We start from the raw sequence: 21,551 nt of genomic DNA, 5'->3' as shown, positions 1-21,551 counted from the left end.
AAATCCGGATGAACTCAAAAGATATATAAAAGATCGTTTTTCAAACCCATGAGGGTCATTATGAATTTTTTGATAATGCCATTTGGAATTACCAATTCACCATTAACCTTTCAAGATTTGATGAATAAAATCTTTAACTGTATATTCACAAGTTTATTCTTGTATTTCTTTTGTGATATTCTTATCTATAGCAAGACTTTAGACGATCACTTGTACCAATTACAAATTATGTTGGAAAATCTAAAAGCACAATGGCTACATGTCGTGGCTTCCATATGTACTTTTGATAGCCAGAAGGTAAAGTTTTTTTTTTTACATTTAATATATTGGGATGTAGTCAAGGTAGATTGTCACAAAATATCAGCAATGATAAATTGGCTAACTCCTAAAAAGTTCAAGACTTAAAAGGGCAAAATCGAAAGTTTATAAAAAGCTATGGTGCAATTGTAGCTCCCCTCACTCCCTACTTAAAAAGAATTCATTTCTTTGGATTGAAAAGGCTCATTGAGCATTTAGTCAAGTGAAGGAAGCTATAATGAATTTGCCAATGTTGGAGTACTAGATTTTCTAGGGCTTTCATTGTTGAATGTGAGGTTTTATAAGATGGATTAAGAGTAATTTTGTACAAGAATGGAGACCTATTACTTATCTTAGTCAACATTTAAAATGGAAGAGTTTATCCTTATCACCAATGAAAAAGTGCTTCTAGTCTTGGTCATGACAATAAAGAAGTGAATGAATTATTTATTGGGTTATGTGTTCGAGATACGAACCAACCAACAAGCATTGAAATACTTGTGAGTTTCTAAAATACTTGGCTATGACTATATGGTGGAGTACAAGAGTGCAAGGACAAACAAAGTAACAGATGCACTATCTTAGTTGCCCTTGAAAAAAAATCAACATGTGACCTTCAACTCTCACAAAATTCACAAAAACTAATACCAACAATTACAATATGCAAATTCAAACAATCTGTGTAATGGTGGCATAATGGATAGAAGAACTTCACAAATCTTACTTCTAAGACTCCTAGTTGTAGGAGTTGGTTAGTGACTACCATTAGGAGGCCTAGACCAAACTCGTAATTAGTTTTGTAATAGTCTACTCTTTTAAAAAGACAGGCTACATCTAAGAACACTAATGCCATTCTAATAGTAAATACTACAATAATTTCAAATTAGTCCATTAGGGGGCCACGTGATAAAAGACTGATGCAATAATTAAATGAGAATTTTTTTGGCCTTGCCTGAGAGATGAGGCTTGATGATTTGTTTGAGAATGTGATGTATGTCAATGCAACAAAGTTAAAACCTTCCATTTAGCATATCTATTCTGACCACTACCAATACCCTCTCAGAACTTGTTAAATATTAGCATGAACTTCATTGAGAGGTTATCACCATCAATAAGGCATAGTGTGGTTATGATTGTGGTTTATAGATTGAGCAAGTCCCTCAGACACTCATACATTGTTGCAACAGTTGTGAGGATCTTCATGGACAAAATCTTCAAGCTACACAGATTGACCAAAACGATTATTAGTGACCATGATCTCGAGTTCATCAACTAGTTTTGGAATGACTTATTTTGAATTTGCGACACAAAATTGCTAGTCACCTTAGCATATCACCCTCAAATTGACGAAAAATTGAGATAATGAACAAGGGCTATGTTTCTCAAGTGATCAATCGAAGGATTGTTCCCATGCTTTTATCATTGGCTGAATATACATACAACACCTTCGTTTACACTTCAACATTGCTTTTTTCTTTTAGGTAGCTTATGGTTAGCCTCCACTATAAATGCGTTCAATTGTAATATTTATTTATGTTGAAGTAGTTTGAGTCTTAGAATATGTTGAATGGGTCATGGACTTAGATTATGCAAACATACTCCCTTAATTTAGGTAGAGTCAAATTCAATTTCAGATAGCTTCTATATGTATTTAAGCAATTACTTATCATGGACCTAGGTTTTCTTAATTTTACATTTTACTCTGAGCATCTCTCTACCAAACCCTAGGTTCTATACTTTATATTAGATAAAACTATATAACCAAAGTGAGAAAACATCAACATGCGACCAAAGAGATATACATGACAAACCCATATGAAAGAAGGCAAGGGAAGGTTCAATTAAGTAAATTGTACCGTTTGGCGAGACCCAGGAAGGCATAGGATTTACTTTATGTAGCAAAGAATTTCATCCAATAGATCTTATATTGTAAGATACTTACGCTAAATAAATAGATCCCGCAAAGACAACTCCCTCGAAAGGACATCATATTTTGGCCAAGGCTAACAGCCTTCCTCATGGGTTTTGCCTAATCCATAGGCACATTGTGGGCTTTTAAAAATCTTCTTGGGCTTAACCATAGGTTGGGCCATTTGATGGGCTAGCTAAATTATTGAGCTTGCCTATTATTTCATGGCTAAAGTCTTTTGATTAATTTCAATGGGTCAAGCATTGAATCTAAGCCCATCTCATCCAGTAAATATTTAAAAATTCATAAATATGAAGCTATTTGCTCAATAAGAATTAGCTATGATTTAACCAACTTGTTGGGCTCAATTAAATCCATAGCCATCCAAAATAAATTATTGAGCCCATGGCATATTCCTATAGAAAAAATTTATTCATCATCAATTTTTTCATCTTTCTCTCATCATTCCATGATTAACATTAGATAATAAGTTTACATGTGAACTATTATAAATAATCTCTAATCATCTAATGTCACATCATGAGATTATGATGAGAATTGGAATGATAAGTAGAATTACTCAAAATATAAACCTCAAACAATTGATATGGGTTAATAGGCTAATTGTAGTTTTACATAATTTTATACCTTAACACTCCAAATAAAATAATACTAACCATAAAAAAATAAATCTCTACAAAGTTTGGGGTTTTTCACATCTAAATGTGTTTATAGAATCCCTTTTTTCAGAATGTTTGAAATGTTTCAGTTATAGTGATATGGTTAACCATTTAATATTTAATTGATTATTTATAAAGTTAATTTATTAATTTGAAACCTTTTTTGATTAATTGGATAAGCACAATTAACATGAACTTATTATTAACTGATATTGACTTGATCAAATACAAATAGAGCTATTAATTTAGTTAATATCTTCAACTAAATTATCCGTTCTATGAGCTACGGTCAATCCATCCCACAAGCCAAATATAATTTGTTAATGTAGAAAATTCATATGATTTTTTATTGGAGCGGGCTACTCTATTGCCTGAGTAGCACCGCTCTTTTTATTGCTAGGCCTTTTTTTTGTATTTCTTTTTATATTTTAATAGATTTAAATATTTAAAAAATATAAAATACACTAATATATGTAAAATCACTTCTTTATTATTAAATCAAAAATCATTTTACCAACAGTCAAGATGGGGGCGGCAAAGAAGCTTTTCTCATTTTTTATTATTTCCTCATAAATCCTACTCATCTGTTTATTCCCTCAGCACCCTAGTTCTCTCTCCCACAAGCGTTTCTCCTCCTATGCCTTCTCTCTAGCTCGTCCCCATCGGTGGCTCTCTCTCTGTGCACAAAGGTAAAAGTTTCACTGTTTTTCTTCTTTTTCATAATTTTCCTTTCACAAAATCATATCTCTCGCATTTTGTCTACCTTCCCATCTCTCTGCTTCAACTGTTTCACCCATTGCATATATACATGTATATATATATTCATAGTTTTGTGTATTTTTTTAGCTTTGATTTGTGTTTAGGGGGCTTTTGATAAGGTTCTCAATTCTTTTTCAATTGCTTTTGGTTGTAAATTTTGTAATTATGTAGGATTGAATTATTTGCTTGGTATTCTGATCAATGAGGTTCTCTTCCTCCTAGGTGCTTGTGTTACAAATTACTGCAATATTTTGGGTATTTTTATTTATGTTTGTAATACCTTATTCTCGTAGGATAGAGATATTACTAACATTCATAGCATAGTACTCAATAAAGAGATTTATATCCTAAAATACCTCATTTATTAAAACATTAACTAAACTGAACATAACTGTTTGTGAAACATGAAGCTGAAAACATAAAGTAAAAACATAAACTAAACCTACATGTAGCTTTTTATCCAAAAAGAATAAAGAAAACTATGTTCTTGCACTAGATCTACTCTTGGCCCTCTAGCTCTGTGTCCTCAAAATTCATCATCTGTGATATTTAAACTTAGGAGGAAACAGAGAAACAAATAAAAATAAGTCGAATACTCAGTAAATAACACATCATATCGTAAAATATAATTTAGCTTAGACCTAATTTTGAAAGACTCTTCAAACAATATATATCATTCATAGATTCAAATAGCATGTCTATTCATCATGAACATGAGCGGAAACATACATAATCATGGCAACATATAACGTGAATGCATAAATTACTTGTTTGTCTTGTAATTTACTTATTATATAGTGAACCATGCTTGAGTCTATGGCACCCCATAGCTTATCATAGCATAGAGTAAAACACGCTTGAATTTGTATTTTACTTAACATAAGGTGAACCATGCTTAAACCTATGGCACCGCATAACATAATTTGTGGTGAACACACTTAAGTTCATGTCGCCCTTAACATAACTTGCGATGAGCATGCTTAGGTCCGTGTCATCATTAACATAACTTGTTATGAATACGCTTAGGTCTGTGTTATCCTTAACATATCTTATGATGAACATACTTAGGTCTGTGTTACCCTTAACATAACTTGTGATGAACACGCTTATGTCCGTGTCACCCTTAACATAACTTAGAGTAAAACACACTTAGGTCCGTGCTTCACTTAATATATAGTGAACCACGCTTAGGTCCGTGGCATCTTTTTAACATAGCTTGTGGTGAATACGCTTAGATCCGTGTCACCCTTAAACATCTTATTTTTCTTAATGCATGAGAACTTATTTAATATTATGAACTTTTCTAGGATGACATATACTTGTACATGGCATAGCATAACATGTCATATTCTTGTACATGACATAATATAATCTAAACATAAACATTCTATGGCATACAGGATCTAAGTTTTATATGAACTTTACATAACATACTTGATCTACATACTTCATGACATTAGATAGCATATATGATTTAATCACTATATGAACATGTCATACAAGATCTAAGTACTACATGAATATGACATATGTAATCTAGTTATTTTATTACATGGCATACTTGACTTAAATTACTATGTGAACATTTCATGGCTTCCATGTAATTTTAGAATCATTCATTCAAACAACAAATTTATTTATATAAGCATAATGTCATAATTCATCAAAGATCGGGAAAGGAATTTAACCTTGACTTAGCTTGTAACGTCGACAAACATCATATTTTTATATACCATTAGAAAATTTACAATACACATGCAATTATATAATCATATTAATTACCTCTTAGCGCTACTTCCACAATCTCATGTAATAACTCGTAACCTGTACGAGGCATTAATCATTACTAACTTTTCTAAAAAAAACGTGTCGTAGCATTCTAAATACTTAAAATAATATCAAAGAGATAATTTAATAATTATTCAATCATACAAAGATTACATAAAATAATATTATTCAAAACTCATAACATATTCCCTAACTTCTATTTAAAAATATAACTTAATAATTTTCTTAAAAACATAGTTAAATAAAATAGACAATAAGAATATTAATTAAAATAATAGACTAAAAAAATGTACTTTAAAATATGCTTAAAATCCCTTAGATATTTTCTGATGAAAACAAGTCTATGACTAATTATGAAAATCTAATAAACATGAAGGCACAAGAATTAAAGGTATGCTTCTAAAGATTAGTTTGGATGCAGCCCATTGCACAATAGAGTGCGCGCACTGATTCTGATATCGATGTATTTTTCCCAACTGCTAGTTATTTAGAGCACACAACATATATCAAATATCTTGCATGATCGGTTGAGTCATCCAATCTAGGTTGTATGTTGATTCCTTTGCTGGCAGAATTGTATTCAAGGAGTCACCTGCAATGACTAGATTCTGTATGTTTTTTTCCTTTGCAGCTTGGAGACCAATAAATAATGTAGTAGCCTCTCCTTGATTAGGATTTGTGCTGTGAATAAAAGCTGGTTTGAATAAAAGTAATTTCTACATCATCTTTTTTGCAGATTGCAGTAGCAGTACTTCCTTTTTCCCTTACTGCTACGTCAAATGTTAAGATTTGATGGTCTTTTGGGACAACTTTCCAGTTGTGGCTATTATTAATCATACGATTGCCCCAAGCTTCATAATGTTTTTTCTTTTTTAATAAATTTTCAATGTTTGGAAATGAACATTTTAAGATATTAATATCTTCCTGGACAACTTTATTTCCTAGAAACCAGATACTATCCATGGTAACAAGAGCAAAAACCTGGAAAGAATGCTCTTCATTTAAATGGATGCCAAGTGTTTTGTGAGGACTTAAAATGCACTCTATCCATTGGGTCATTCTCTTAGCCAAACTGGAAGTAGACTAGCTAATAGAAACCCAACAAAACAAGCAAATGACACCCATTAGTAGGCGCAGTCATGAGTTAATAAACAGATGAGTCTTTCCCACTATGACTAATAGAAGTAGACTTCGTTTAAAATAAAATAAAATAAAAAGTCTATAACTAATATATTTATTTGAGTAAAATAGTCCACTCAAATACACAACAGTTTTTCACAAACACAATCAATCCATTAAAATCATCTAGCCTAATTTAAAACTAACCTGGCCCAAGTTTAAAATTTACTCAAGTCCAACAGCGAAGCCCACGTAAATAAACCACCCTTAAAGCCCATTTTGTCATATACCCTTAAAAGGCCGGGAGAATAATTTGATTTTTTTGAAACTCAACAGCAATGTTTAAGGGCACAAATGGAATTTCATAAAAAATAAGACTCTAGATACGTCTTACGGAAGTTAAAATATTTGGTTTGTACGTCAAGTTTTGCTACACGACAAACTCAAGGGGTAGTTTTTTTTTTTTTCTTTTTTTAGAATTAACCCAGAACAACATGGATATTTTGGAAAAAGTAGAAATACACCATAAAAAGTGACCCGATGTTTCAGTTTGACTGTCTGGAAAATAAGCCCAACGCCGACTTCCTTAAACGCATAATTTCTTTTTAGAACTCCCAAGGCTGGAATAAAGCAGATGAAGGTAAAAGATAATAAGTGATATTCGGTGAGAGTAAAGTAGATGAAAGAGCAAGGGTGCGAGGCAAGATAGAGAGTTAGAGAGCTATACCGAGAACTGGAAATCACGAGAAGAGAGAGAGATCCTATCGGGAACTTACCGAAAATGGTGCAGGGTGCCTGATCGGCGGTTTCTGGGCAGTCGGGAAAGTGCTTCGACGTTCTTTGTGGTGGTTGGTAGTGGCTGGGTAAAACGAAGGGGCTGCATGAGTACTTTTTCACATTTCAACTGGATTTTTCTTGTGTTCAATTCTAAGGATCTCATGGGATTTATAGATGAGGGAGAGGGAGATGTCGTGAGTAATCTGGAGGCGTTTGAATTCAACTAGACTTTGGAAAACTACTTTCACAAGGAAAGAAACACCGAGAAGATAAGAGTTTTGAAGTATTTGAATGGAAAATTAGTTTTAAGTAAGGAAATTACTCACTCTGCAAACCAAAAAAATAAAACAGGCGTATGGTTTAACAATAGAGAAATCCTATTCAAAACAAATTACTACCTCAAAATATGTCTAGTAAAAATAACATATCTAATAAAAATAACAATAATAATAATAATAATTACACTTTTGGGATCGGGACGTTACAAGGTTCGTTCTGGTTTCAAGAATTTTTGGTGGCTAGAATGCATTTTTAATTGTTAGATGTCTACAAGGTTGCATTGGTGTCCCTTTAATATATATATATATATATTTTTCTGAAAAAATAGTCATAAGTTACACTGCTCAATGCTTTTCTGGAAAGAATGATTCTTACCTTTCATGCTGTTGTCCAATGCTCTTCTATAAAGAATGATAAATTAAGAGCACCTCGAGGAAAATAGTATTCTTTTAACAATGAAGGAATCATTTGTTGCCCAGATGACTAACACAAGAGGGGGGTGAATTGAGTTGTATTAAAAAAATAACAATTATAAATCAAATATATAATATAAAATATAAACAAAATATGAAATAACAATAAATATAAAGAGTAAGGGTAAGAGAGAAGCAAACTCAGTATGTTAACGAGGTTCGGCCCCACTGCCTACGTCCTCGCCTCAAGCTACCCCTTGAGAATTCCCAAATTTACTATTCAACCTCCTTCAGGTGGAGATAGAAACCTATTACACCTTTGAACAACACCGCTACAAAGGATCCGTGTAGAACACCCTCTACACTTGCAATCACCTTACAAGTGGTGATTCAACTATTCCCCGTATAGAATACTTTCTATACGTACAAGGGTTATACACACCCTTTTTCTGATACAAAAACTGATAGTGGGTAGGTTATCAGAAAACACTCCTCAATGAGTGAAATAAGAACAATACAGCACAAACTATATCTCTCAAAATGAATAAGGATTAAGGCTCAATGCTTAGAGAAGAGAGAATGAAAGTTTTGAATGAATGTTGTATGCTCTCGATGTTGTGAATGTGAAGCTCTCAAATGATCTATTTATAGGCATATGAGACTTCATATTCAAATTTAACAAGATTCACATGTCAAAGACAACATCATTCATTTTTTTCAAAAAATTCAAATAAAAGGTTCTTCTTTTTCAATTGTCAAAGACAACATCATTTACTTTTTCAAAAAAATCAAACCTAATCTTTTACTTTTGGCATATGACAAAATGAACACACTTTCATTTTCAAAAAATTCAAACCTAATCTTTTACTTTTTGCATATGACAAAATGAGCACACTTTACTTTTCAAATTTTTCAAACAAAATCATCTACCTTTTGTATAAGTCCAAAAAAGTATCAATCACTTTTGAAAATATTCAAATAAAATATGCACATGTGAAAGATGACAATCAATCATCTTTAATATTTTCAAAATTCAACCCTTTAATCAAGATATGCACATGCAAAAGATGACAATCAATTATCTTTCAAAATTTTCAAATTTAATTTTCAAAAATATTCATGCACATGTGGAAAATGTATTTTAATGCTTTATGATAAAATATTAATTTTGAGCATTAATCCTAATTTTGAATTTTGAAGAGATTTACAACATTACTCTATAATTTTAATGTGAACTTGTTCCCTTCTTGCTCATGCTTGTTTCCTTGATGTGCTTGACTCCATTGTGTAGACAACTTGAGCTTGAAACTTTTTTATTCTTTAAATTCATTTGTTATTATCAAAATCCATGTGTAAATATATAATTACACAAAACTTGAAATCTTGAGTTCAACATCATTGAAGCTGAATTTTGCTTTGATGTGATCCATTCTTCAATTGAGCAACTATATGCTACTGTTATATGTGGGCAGAATGTGAAGAATGATAATTTGAGCGATAATGTGATATGTGGGCAGAATGCTATATATGGGTGTTAAAATGTGTTTTGTGATAATTTTGAACAGAAATTATATTGTTGGAGTGTGAAAATGAAAATCAAAGTAGCACAATTGGTTGCTTAACTAGAGAAGCTAATTGCATAGATCGTTAAATTGTGAAAATGAAAAAGAAAATGATTGTTAAAATTTATGAAAATAAAAATAAAAAAGTATTTAAATAAATAAAAAATTGCATTAAAAAATAAATAAATAATAATAATAATATTTTATTGTTATAGGGAGTGCAATGACTAATCTAACATGGAGTTCAAGTTTTAATTAAGAGTTTTTTTATATATTAGTAAAGTCGTATATTAATCTGCATACTAATATTAATTTATTTATATTTAAAATTTAAATTAATATTATTTTTAATAAAATTTATTTTTTAATCAATCACATTAAATTAATTAATCTACATTCGTATATGAATTTATAATTAGATTTTTCCTTTAATTAAAGTGACCTATTAGCCAATCTTTCACTTTTGGTGTAACTAATCGAATCCTAGGGTAGGTGATCTCTCTTTGAGCTCACACAGAGAGAGAGAGAGAGAGAGAGAGTGAGAGAATGGGGAAGACAACTTACAAGAGGCTGAAGGGGAGTCAGAACCTTAGGCACAGGCTTTTGCTGGCCACGCTCTCGTCTAGTCCTATTCTAATTGAGGATATCCGTGCTGACGATACACTGCCTGGCCTTCGTCAACATGAGGTCTCCCTCCTTCGGTTGTTTGATAAGGTCTCTGATGATTGCGTCGTCGAAATTAATGAAACCGGTAATTTTTTCACAAAGTGATATAATATATTTTGACAAGGATATAATAAATACCGAAACTGGTAATTTGTGTTGATATTGATTTGAAATATGTGTGCCAGGGACCAAATTGAAGTACAGGCCCGGCATTGTGATGGGTGGGAGACATCTTGTCCATGACTGTGGTGTCAGTCGGTCCATTGGCTATTTCTTGGAGCCATTGATTTTGCTTGGTTTGTTTGCAAATAAACCCCTCACTATAAGGCTCAAAGGTACTCATGTTTGTTTTCTAAGAAAATTTTCAATTACTTGTTAATAAAAGGTATTTTTCTCTGGAGTCATTGATCATCCTTAGCTTATGCATAATATAATTATGGAGCTGATTTTTTGTTTGACTTGTTATTGTTCTTGTTATTGGTTTCTACTTTGAGTTTTTGGTTAATAATTATGTGTTGTAAGCTTGAGGCCTTGAGCATTTTAAAGATTTCTCTTTTGGGCATATATAGAGTAATTAATAAAATGGCCATATATTTAAAAATAATAATAATAAGATGATATGTGCTGGTTCTTTTCAGGTATTACGAATGATTCTAATGACCCATTAGTGGATACTTTCCGATCTACTACCCTGCCCTTGTTAAAGCGCTTTGGAGTTCCTTCAGAAGGATTAGATCTAAAAATAGAGTCTCGTGGATCCCCTCCTCATGGAGGTGGAGAAGTTGTTTTGACAATTCCAGTTGTTCAAAGTCTTAATGTGAGTGCTTGTGTACTTATGTGTTGTTAAATCTATTTAGCAGCTCTCTTATATGATTTGCTTCGCAGGCAGTCACCTGGACTGATGTTGGAATGGTCAAAAGGATTAGAGGAGTTACTTTCTCGACCAGGGTGTCTTCCCAGTTTGAAAATACCATGATACATGCTGCTCGTGGCATTTTTAATCGCTTTATTCCTGATGTTCACATCTTTACTGATCATAAGGCAGGCACACAAGCTGGAAGGTATGTCTTTTAGGTAGATAGCAGTAGTTGTTTAATTTGAAAATATATTTTAATGCCATCGAGGTGTTTTTTCATGTTAATTAAGCAAGTAGTTTGGCTCATCTAGATAACAATGATTTGATTGCAGCTCCCCTGGTTATGGAATTTCACTTGTTGCGGAAACTAATGCTGGTTGCTTCATCTCCGCTGATATGGCTATTGCTTATGCACGGGAAGAAGAAACAGGTGATATTGAAGATGAGAAGAAAGAGTTGATGCCTCCTGAAGATGTTGGCGGGCAAATTGCTTCTATTCTACTTGGGGAAATCGAGCAAGGCGGCGTTGTAGATTCGACACATCAGGTTTGCATACCATCATAGTTGCTGTTTTTCATCTTCTTTATGCTTCTAGGTCATTGGACTAAATTGTTTTACTAGCGGAGTCTGGACTAGATTCGTCTTCAAGTAAATGCTTGGTTAAGATGTCTCTTTTTGGATATGTTTGCCACTAGATTGGCCTTTTGCTTGTTTTGGATGCTAGAAATTCATATAGTGCTATTGATGCTTGTATGATATATGGCAGTTGTTTGTATCAGTTACACTACTGACACATCCTTGTAACCAACATAACATAGGCAAAGCCTCAAAGTTAGATGAAGATATATGTCTTTTTGTCTTTTTCCTGTTGTGAAAAGTTTTAACTCATAATTTCATAACTCTCTCTCTCTCTCTTTTTTTTTTTTTTTTTTTTTTAACCTATCAAAAAAATTTCATAACAATTTTGGCCATGGATTATTGTCTTCTAATTCCTCTGAAAGGTTTAAAATAATTTTTGTTTTAATTTTTTATTAATGCATGCAACCAATTGGTCTTGAATCACTTTCACGGACACCCCATTTATCTGGGGAGTAGTTGTGCTTTGAGCTGGAGCTCATGATGAATTAATGGTCTAAGATCGTTAACACCAATACTTGTATTGGGTTTTTGACCTTGTAATTAATTAGGTCTTTGTTTTTATATTACTCATAAAAAACTAATTAGGTCCTTGTTTTTTTATTAGGTCCTTGTTAATCTGCTGTCTTAATTCAAATTGCGATTGTGAAAAGTTTAATTTATTAAATAGATGCATTGACTTTAATGCAAATCTGAAAGTTACCCTTTCTGGTTCTAATCTTCAGGATTTGATTATTAGGTGGATTTAAGGTACACATCTTGTGTAGTGGAGTTTCTTCCTCTTAATCATTAATAGAATCAATCTTTTTAAAAAATATATATATATATATATATATATCATCAGAGGTGTGATTTGGCTGTGCGCATTATTATGTTTTGGTGCTTGAGATGACAAAGCTCAATCCCCTTGCCCTCTACTAGTCCATTTCTTTCATCTTTCTTCTCAATACAAATGACTAAGAACAAGGAAAAAAAGGCTACAAATAAGCTCTATCCTGATTGGTATAAACAGTTGAAAGAAAATATTTGTTGGTTCTCTGCATCAAGATAATAAAGTTCTTAATGTAATCTAGCAGGTTAATTTCATTAAATACAATGATTGCTTTCAAACTCAATGGTATGGATTTTGCTGAATCAGCACTTAATACTTTATATTCTGATTCGGCAAAATCCATACAATTGAGTTTGAAAGCAACCATTGTGATTTTCAAGGCCTTAATATGCGGTTATGTTGTTTCTAAGGCCTTTTAGCATGCCTTTCGGTTTTTACTGGTAAATTCTGTTCAGGACCTTCTTAAAGGCAGCTTTCAGAAAGCACATGAAAATCAGTTAATCCACTTGTCGAAATCCTTTTCGTTTATGGATACAACTCATTAAAACCTAGTAAATATTCCAACCTACAGACTAATTGTACCTCATTTGGTGAAATTAGCTAAAGGGCTTTAAGAAGCATGCATAAATTAATACAAAGTTTATGAAAATAGTTCAATCCCTTTCAGTGGTTTGTGAAATGACCGAAAACAGTCAACTTTCTTTTTGATTGGAAAAACTGTAAATTTCTTAAGGCAGATTTAGTGAGAACTGTTGAACTTGCCCTCTTCTTATGTTAGTTTTGAGGAGTTATGAGTGGACCTTTTATTTGAAGAATGATGTAAAGGCCTTAAGGTAGTGCCAATCATTCTACCATTGTGGTTGAAATTCCTCTAATTTGGTGTCATACAGAAACTTTTTGTTGAGAATCCCTGATACCAAAATTCGGGTTTCCTTGTTTGAGAATAGATCCATCCTAATGTTGTTTTCAAAGTTGGAATAAAAAACAATTCCCCATCTATCACCTTAGAATTTTTTTTTTTTTTTTTTTTTGGTGCATATGACGTTAATTGCAAAACGAAGCTGAAATATCTCAGCAGCCAATATTTGGAAATGATTGTCAGATGGACTTTTGATCCCAAAACTAATTCCGATGCCGTAATCCTTGAAGTGGTTGATACTGAATGCTTTTGCACAAGAGAATCTGGGTTCCAGTATGAATTTTAATGCTAATAAGAATTAAAAAAAAGGAGAAAAGAACTCAAATGCATATGCTGCCAATGATCGATTCTGTTCTTATTTATTTATTTATTTTGTTTCCATTATCCCCTCTAATTATCTTTGCTGTTATGACTGTTTTGTAGGGATTGTTATTTCTTCTTTGTGCATTATGTCCACAAGATGTTTCAAAGATTCGCTCTGCAAAGCTTTCACCATATGGAATAGAAATGCTTAGACACATAAGAGATTTCCTTGGTGTTAAATTTGTTATAAAGCCAGATCCATCCACAGGGACTGTTATACTTAAATGTATTGGTTGTGGATTGAAGAACCTAAATCGAAAGGTCTCATGATGACTGCTTGTTCGAGTTAAAGGGCTCTCTCCATGGATCGACATGGAAACAGTTTTGTACTCATGCTTAGTGTCTTTTTGAGTAGATAAATTTGATGTTATCCTCTTAACAAAATTGTGGGTACAGGTTAGCATAAATAGATAAGTTTTGTTCAATATTCACTTGGAATGACTAGCCGAGACATGTTATGGTGTAATTTATTGGAACCTATAGGAACAATCATAACAATTTTTATGTCTACAGATGCACGTTGTTTTTTGGTTTTGTCAGTGACTGGAGGCTGGAAGTTCCATTATTGGCACGATTTTGTTGTTTCGTGTGCCTGTCTCTAGGAAAGCAAGAAAGGAATTGATTATTGTTTTACAAGAAATGCTGCTTGGTGTACAAAGATATTATACGAAAATAAGGTTACAAAATGACATGGCTTAATAAAGTTCATTACATTGTAAAGTTCCTTTTAATATAAAATAGATTTGATGAATCACATTTAGTCATATCAGACTGCAAACATTCTTTTAACAAAATCTTTTTGTGTATTTAACACTTCTTTTAATCTATTTATTATGAGTTCTTTTAAGATTATAGTTAGGTTGTAAAAAAGTATTTTAGCACTGATTGGATGCATGATTGATTAGTGGTTAATAAATTAAAATACCAATTTAAAATCATAAGAATTAATATCAATTAAAGTAAATGCTCTCCTCGAGCTCAAATTTCAGAAACTTCGTAGAACTGAATCCATCCAAATCAGAGACATCTAAGCCGTTCTCATTTTTAATGGAGATGTGAGGTGAAATGAGCTCAAGGGAAAGAAAAACTCAATAGAGAGACGAAAGAGATGAGAAAGGATCATCTTACCCATATTCTTGAATTAGGCAGTCTCGAAAGTTCTGATAGAGTACGACTTATACTTTATCTATACTTCTAACTACCTAGTCATAAATCGAAATAGAGTTGGATTTTTTTTATTTGGGTGTGTTTTCTAAGCAATCAATAGCTTCATTCACAGTCAATCTATTTGAGTAGTCTAATACATATAACGTAACGTCGAAGTTCATGATTCACACAAGAAAGGTAGGGTGGAAATGAAGGTGCGTGAAGACTTTCTTGTAAGCTTTTTTTAAAGGTTAATTTTCTGTCTGCATATGTAATATTATATTATAAGAAACAGTATATAGAGCTAGCATGGGTGAAGTCAGAAAGGGATAACTTGGTGTCGTGATGCTCAAGGTGAAAGATGTTGTTCTCACTTCTTATTCCTACCTTCAAGCTTTGTTCTCGAATCTCACATCTAGTTCACTGATATTCACGAATTTCCTAGAAATGATATGTCAAAAGGAAGACTTTGGCTACGAAAGGTCTAGTTTCCATCCTTACTTCCATTGCTCTTATGTTGATTTTATGGGAGTTATGGCTAGCTAGGAATGACCATTGAAACAGAGATTGCTTTATTGCTTGCAAATGAGAAAAGTGGTTTTTGAATCAGATCCACCAGTCAGTACATTGGCTTCAGAACTTGTTCTCAAAAGATTAATATTCATTGTAAAACCTGCAAACAATCCTTCTGTGCAACAGCAAAAGGAGTTACATATGAAAGGGATTACAATGAATAACTAAGACATATAGTGATTTTTCTATATATCAAATGAAGGGTTTCAACATAAGAGAGAGCAAGAATAGGGGCATGCAAAACTCCGGCATTGGCTCCGCACCGGCTTTGCAGAGTCGGAGTTGCAGCAAAATGGAGGTGGGGTCGAAATTTTTCACAAAATCTCATCGGAGTTAGAGGAGGACGTGGTGGTTTTTTCTGACCGACTCCAACTTACCGAACCCAACTCTGCTTTCAACCCACTGGCTCCAATCAATTTAGGGTTGCTACTCGTCCTATATGGGCAGATCGAAGCCCTTTTTGCTCTCAGCCTCGCTTGGGCTGAATGGCCATATGCCACACTGCCGCCAGCCCTCGCCCCATAGAAACTTTGTCCGTCCCCATCATACGGGCAGGTGGATGTGGAGCGGCGCGTGTTTGAATTTAGTCATTGGAAGGTAGTAAATCAAATTGAAGATTAGCTACATAAAGTAAAACTGGAAGAAACTACTAAAAACTTATAAACATGAAAAAGGGGAAGCAGAAGGGAGGCGTTCGCTCCTCCTTTTTGGCGAGGAAAATGCGTAAAAGAAGATGAGTTTTGTTATGCATAAGTAAATGTGTTTATAATATGTGTATCAATATTAATTTTTTTATATTTAAAATTTAAATTAATATTATTTTTAACAAAATTTATTTTTTGATTAATCATATTATATTAGTGCACTTATTAGTATGCAGTTATGCTTACAACTAAATTTTTTTAAAAAAGATTTATTAAGAGTAATTGCAACTAAATTTTTTCTTTTAAACAAGAGAAAAACTTGAGAGAAATACAAGAAAGTGCAAAAACAACTTTCTATAAAGATTAAATGGTTTCCTCTTTTCCTACCAAAACCAAAGCATCCAGTCGCTTAACTCCAGGGGGGTTAGAGTCTTTACTCCTTCCTCCCTCTCCTACTCTTTGATTCATCAAGTAGCTATCTGTTTTAGTTTCTCTTATTTTTTTACCAGTTTTCAGTCTATAGTAAGGAGGAGTGCCGATCTTTTGCTTTCCAAGACTAAAAAATTGCTCGCGCCCGACCAAAAGCCTCCCCTGCCACCAATCTTCCAAGCGATAGTAGTACAAAGTCAATCGGAGTGGCTTGTGAGCCAGACGCGTGACCTAGTCAGTGCGTGAGACCCGTGCACCTCCACATCGAGAGGTGTCTCCTGCCGCCACGCGTGGCTTCTCTAGTGTCGGTGACCTCATATCTCTTAGATCTGACCTTTTCCTTCTCGTCTAGTGTGGTGCATGTCTCCCACGTGCCACCACTATCGTAGGCGGTCTTCTTCCGGCGATTCGATACTTCTCCAGTTTGCTACTCTTTTATGTTTTTGTTTCTCCTAACCAAGGATCGTTGGAAAGAGGAAGTTGAAGACTCCAACAACCAATCTAGATTAGCAATATGCAGCACAGGCCCCTTCGCTGCAACATTCAATCGTAGCTTAATCAGACCATTTATTGTTTCAAAACTAGCATCCCTTTGCGAGACATGGGTGGAGGTCAAGTCATTGGCTCCAGATCTTTTATTTTTTTTCCTTTTTCTTTTTGAATGTTGGGGCCTCCCAACCTACTTACTATCGTATCTTGTAACCGTTATGTTATCTATAATATGCTTACTTGGAAAAAAATGGTTTCCTCTTCCTTTTACAGTGAGTAAGTTATTATCTTGTTTTCAGCAAGACTTCTACTTGCCTTTGCTATTCTACTTTCATTCCTTTTTCACTTCTTTTCTTTTAGCAAAATAATATTATTATTTTATAAAAATAATAATTACAATTTTTTATAGTTAAAATTATAATATTTTAACTGGATCTCATAAAATTTACTTCACCATGTCAATTCATTATTATTTATAAAGAATTTAACTTATTTTAACTTAGTTCAACACCCAAACGAAACCTAAGAATAATGATAACTTTGTCACTAGTTGACAACCAATTAACAACTTAGGTATTAAAAAAGTTTATAAAATTAATAAAAAATTATGTAAATTTGTTTAATAATTTTGTAAAGTAAAATACTACTTAATCATCTCAATGTTACTTTTCAAAGTTACTGTTAGAATACTTTATTTATTTTTATTTAATAATTTAATCAATGATTAAAGAAGTAACTATTAATAAAGTTATATATTTTTTTAAATTTTTTCTTAATGGTTAAATATGTTAAAAAAATATTTAAATAAAATTGAAAAAAAAAACAATTTTATCATTTTTATTAGTTGTAAATTGATAAAATTGTAAAATAATTTTATTGACTTCATAAACTGGTTGTTAACCAGTTGGAAGGGTATCATCGTCCTAAAATTAAACCACCTTTGAAATAAGCATTCATAAGAAGTAAATCATTCAACATGGAAATTGGAATTATCATCACAGAATCTTCTTAAGTCAAAATCCCATTTAATTAATCCGCTGAAAATTTGCGCAGGAAGGACAGAATTTCATGGGAGACTTGTTGAGCTTTCTCTTCATGAAGAAAATGATGACCATCTAGAATAACAACTTCCAGGTCAGGGACAAGACTCTTGAAAACATCTCCTTCCACATATTCCTTGGTGCCAATAGTTTCAAAACCAATGTCTTTGTCACCAACAATGAACTTTGTAGGAACTGTTATTTTTGATCCTTGCCATGGTGCAAGATACTCCCAATTCCTGTTGTCATTTCATAAGGAACATAGTAAAGAAAAGGAAAGAAATAAGAAACTTTGGCCTAATTTTGTACGGATACCCAAACAATGCCAATTTTACTAGCGCCTTCAAACAGTCATATGTCAAAACTCAAACCAATTCTTGTAATAATCTTAAGATTCTTGTAATAAGATTAACACGTTCATAAAGTATTTTTTCCAGCTGTTTCTCCCAATAGTCTTGGGTAACACTACTTTAATGGCGGATGTGGTTTGATCAAGCTCTTGGGTTTGAATATTGAGAAACTTGCAAAACGTATTTCAGTCAAAGATGAGTTTGAACACACACATGTTGCAGGGCTGTGGGCATCTGGGTTTTGTGTGAGTCAACACACTCAAAACCAAATGCTCGTCAGACAGCACACTGAACCTGGCCAATATCTTCCCCTGGTGACAGAAAAACTTATCCCAAAAAAATAAAAAAAAATGGATTTGGAAATTAGGTTTGATGTATCTTTCACATCAGACGTGTAAAGAATTTTGTGTATATCCTTGTCCCTTTCTGGGGTTAATTAATTCCAATTTGGACATAGCAAAGTTTTATGCAGTCGTAAACTTTAGATTCATGGAAGCTCCCTATCAATGACCGAAGGGCTTTTGAACATTAAAATTGGACCCAAGAAAACATAAAACAAGGACAGAAAAATCATGGCTAGACTTACAAATCCATGGCACGGTAGTAATTGAGAGGACCAGTAAAACCAGATTCAAGAAATGTGTCTGCATAGACCTGGAGTTCCTCCTCTGTAATCCATGGCGGCAGCAATGAAGGAGTCTCCAGGTAATCAACGATCTCCATGCCCGGAGGAGCTACCAAATCATCTGTGTTGACTATAAGCAAGAACTTCTTCATCACCGTCAAATAATCGTACCTTGCAAATGCTCTCTCTGCTCTTCCTGGTTCCTTATCAACCAACCAACAAAAAGCTCCAATTAATAGTCAATACTCACAACCAAGTAGTTTTGATCGCAGGAGGACTTCAAAATTAATAGAGAGGAGTGAGGGAGTACCTGGAATTGGAAGACATGGCTTCCTTCTCCAAACAATCTTCTGATCGAATCAATTGGTTTAGAATTTGGAGATCTTGGGAAGTATGGGACATTTAAAGTGACTAGTCCCTTGACTCTGTCAGGTCTGAAAAGGCTTAGATACCATCCAGCAATGGCTCCCCAGTCAGCTCCCACCACAAACGCCTTTCTCATATCGCAAAAGCATAACAGCCAGGAATCAGAATCCCCCGTGACCAAACATTCAAATAAAAGTTATGAAAAAAGTACCTGTTGTTCACCAAAATGGTCAAGAAGGCCGATGAGATCTCCAGCAAGGTGTAGAACAGTGTAGGAGTTGGGGCTGAGAGGAGAGTCGGAATCCCCATAGCCTCTCAAATCAGGAGCAACAGCATGGTAACCATGGTTAGCCAAGTGGGTTATCTGGTGGCGCCAAGAATACCAGATTTCTGGGAAGCCATGAAGCAGCAGAACAAGGGGTCCTGTCCCTTGCTCTGCTATGTGAATCCATATCCCGTTGGTTTTGATCCTTTGGTGGTTCACCTCGCTCATGATCACCCCGCTCATGATACTCCCCCAACTCTCCTCAAAGTTCACAAACACAGAGAGAGAGAGAGAGAGAGAGAGATCAATGGTTTTTACAGGTGTGCATATAAATTCTTTGCGAATTGTATCATTACACGGGAAATCAAACATAATTGCCAGGTACGACAAAAAAGTGAAGAGACTTTGAAGGGTGGTAGGATTGGACGGTGTTGACAGAATTTTTAATGTTTAAAATATTATTTTTTAATATTATTATTATTTTAAAATTTTAAAAAAATTGAATTAAAATTTAAAAAAATTGAATTATTTATTATATTTTATGTAAAAATTTAAAAATATTATAATAATGAGATAAGATGAAATGAAAATTTTATATCTCTTCTTACTTATCAAACCTACTAAGGAAAGTTTATTATTAGCTAATTTATGAACCAATTGCTATTAAAAATGAGAGTATAGTATTTAGATTTTAGTCTATTAAATGTTGCTAGTTAATAATATGGTTTAGTAAATGGGTATTACGTATGTAGTGTTTACATTGATAAAATAATATAGTTTGTATAACGTATGGTTTATAATATGATCCAAAATGATATCGTTATTTTTTTAAAATAAAACATATGATAAAATGATATTGTTTCATCAACAAATTATACACATGTATATATATACTAATGGAGGCTAAACGTGCTTTGCACGTTTGCTTAGTTGTGTTTTGTTATTGTCTTATACAAAAATTTGTTTAGAGTAAATTTGAACAAAAAAATAAAAGTACAAACAGAATTTTTTTTCCATGATCATTATAGTTCTCGGCCATATTGCACAGGGCCAACAGAGAGAACATTGAAATTTTTGTATTGCTGCTGATTGAATATTTCTGGATCTACAACAAGTTGAATCATCCACTGTTTTTCTGAAACTTGTATTGCAACAGTCTCTATAAACGGCAAATGCTCCTATATGTTAAATATTTAACATATTGGACTTTAATTATTGTTTTACATTTAAAGTGATCTTTACTTTAAATTAATTTAATGTTGGACTTTAATTATTTTATTTTATTAATATTGAGTTGTAGTGTTTTTATTTTGCTCTTATTTTATTTATTTTATTGTACATTTTTCTTTTGTTGAAGTCTAATATTTTCGGATTGGGCCTGTGTTGAGTGTATTTTATTTTTCTTTTGGGCCCAGCCCAACTCTTGAGCCTTCAACCCAACCCAACCCGTGAGCCTTCAACCTAACCCACTAAATTGCTGTTAGATTTCCCTTCATTTTGGGCCCAAGCCCATTCGGAAACCCAGCCTAGCCCGTGAGCCATGAAACCCAGCCCTCTCTCCTTGGCAATACGGCGTCGTTTGGCATGCCTTCGGGCTTCTTCTTCTTTTTTTTCTTTCCTTCTCAACGCCATTCTCTTTCCTTCTAAGCGCTGTTCACTTTCCTTCTTCTTCTTCCTTTAGCTGTCGTAGCTCTCTTCCACCATTCTTCAACTGGTAATTTTCAATTGACAAGTAGAAAATATGTACACTGTTATTTGGTTTGATTGAA

General features: G+C 33.3%; 2 protein-coding genes across 2 annotated transcripts; one reads left to right on the top strand and one right to left on the bottom strand.

Annotated features, from left to right (window-relative positions):
- The first annotated feature begins 10,044 nt into the window (after positions 1–10,044).
- Positions 10,045–14,389, top strand: LOC122317870 (probable RNA 3'-terminal phosphate cyclase-like protein). Its single transcript, XM_043134918.1, has 6 exons — positions 10,045–10,334; positions 10,435–10,584; positions 10,888–11,066; positions 11,135–11,310; positions 11,438–11,651; positions 13,916–14,389. The coding sequence occupies exons 1-6, from the start codon at positions 10,130–10,132 to the stop codon at positions 14,123–14,125; spliced, it is 1,134 nt and encodes a 377-aa protein (XP_042990852.1). The 5' UTR covers positions 10,045–10,129; the 3' UTR covers positions 14,126–14,389.
- Positions 14,390–17,987: 3,598 nt separating this feature from the next.
- LOC122317847 (epoxide hydrolase A-like) lies at positions 17,988–20,131 on the bottom strand. The gene is made up of 4 exons (XM_043134889.1): positions 19,729–20,131; positions 19,462–19,644; positions 19,113–19,354; positions 17,988–18,415 (listed from the first exon to the last, which is right to left on the bottom strand). The coding sequence occupies exons 1-4, from the start codon at positions 20,023–20,025 to the stop codon at positions 18,166–18,168; spliced, it is 972 nt and encodes a 323-aa protein (XP_042990823.1). The 5' UTR covers positions 20,026–20,131; the 3' UTR covers positions 17,988–18,165.
- Positions 20,132–21,551: the final 1,420 nt, after the last annotated feature.

This window comes from Carya illinoinensis, chromosome 8 (assembly GCF_018687715.1).
Source record: "Carya illinoinensis cultivar Pawnee chromosome 8, C.illinoinensisPawnee_v1, whole genome shotgun sequence".
Taxonomy (NCBI): Eukaryota; Viridiplantae; Streptophyta; class Magnoliopsida; order Fagales; family Juglandaceae; genus Carya; species Carya illinoinensis.
The sequence above is the reverse complement of the archived record's forward strand: the minus strand, read 5'-3'. Positions and strand labels throughout refer to the sequence as shown.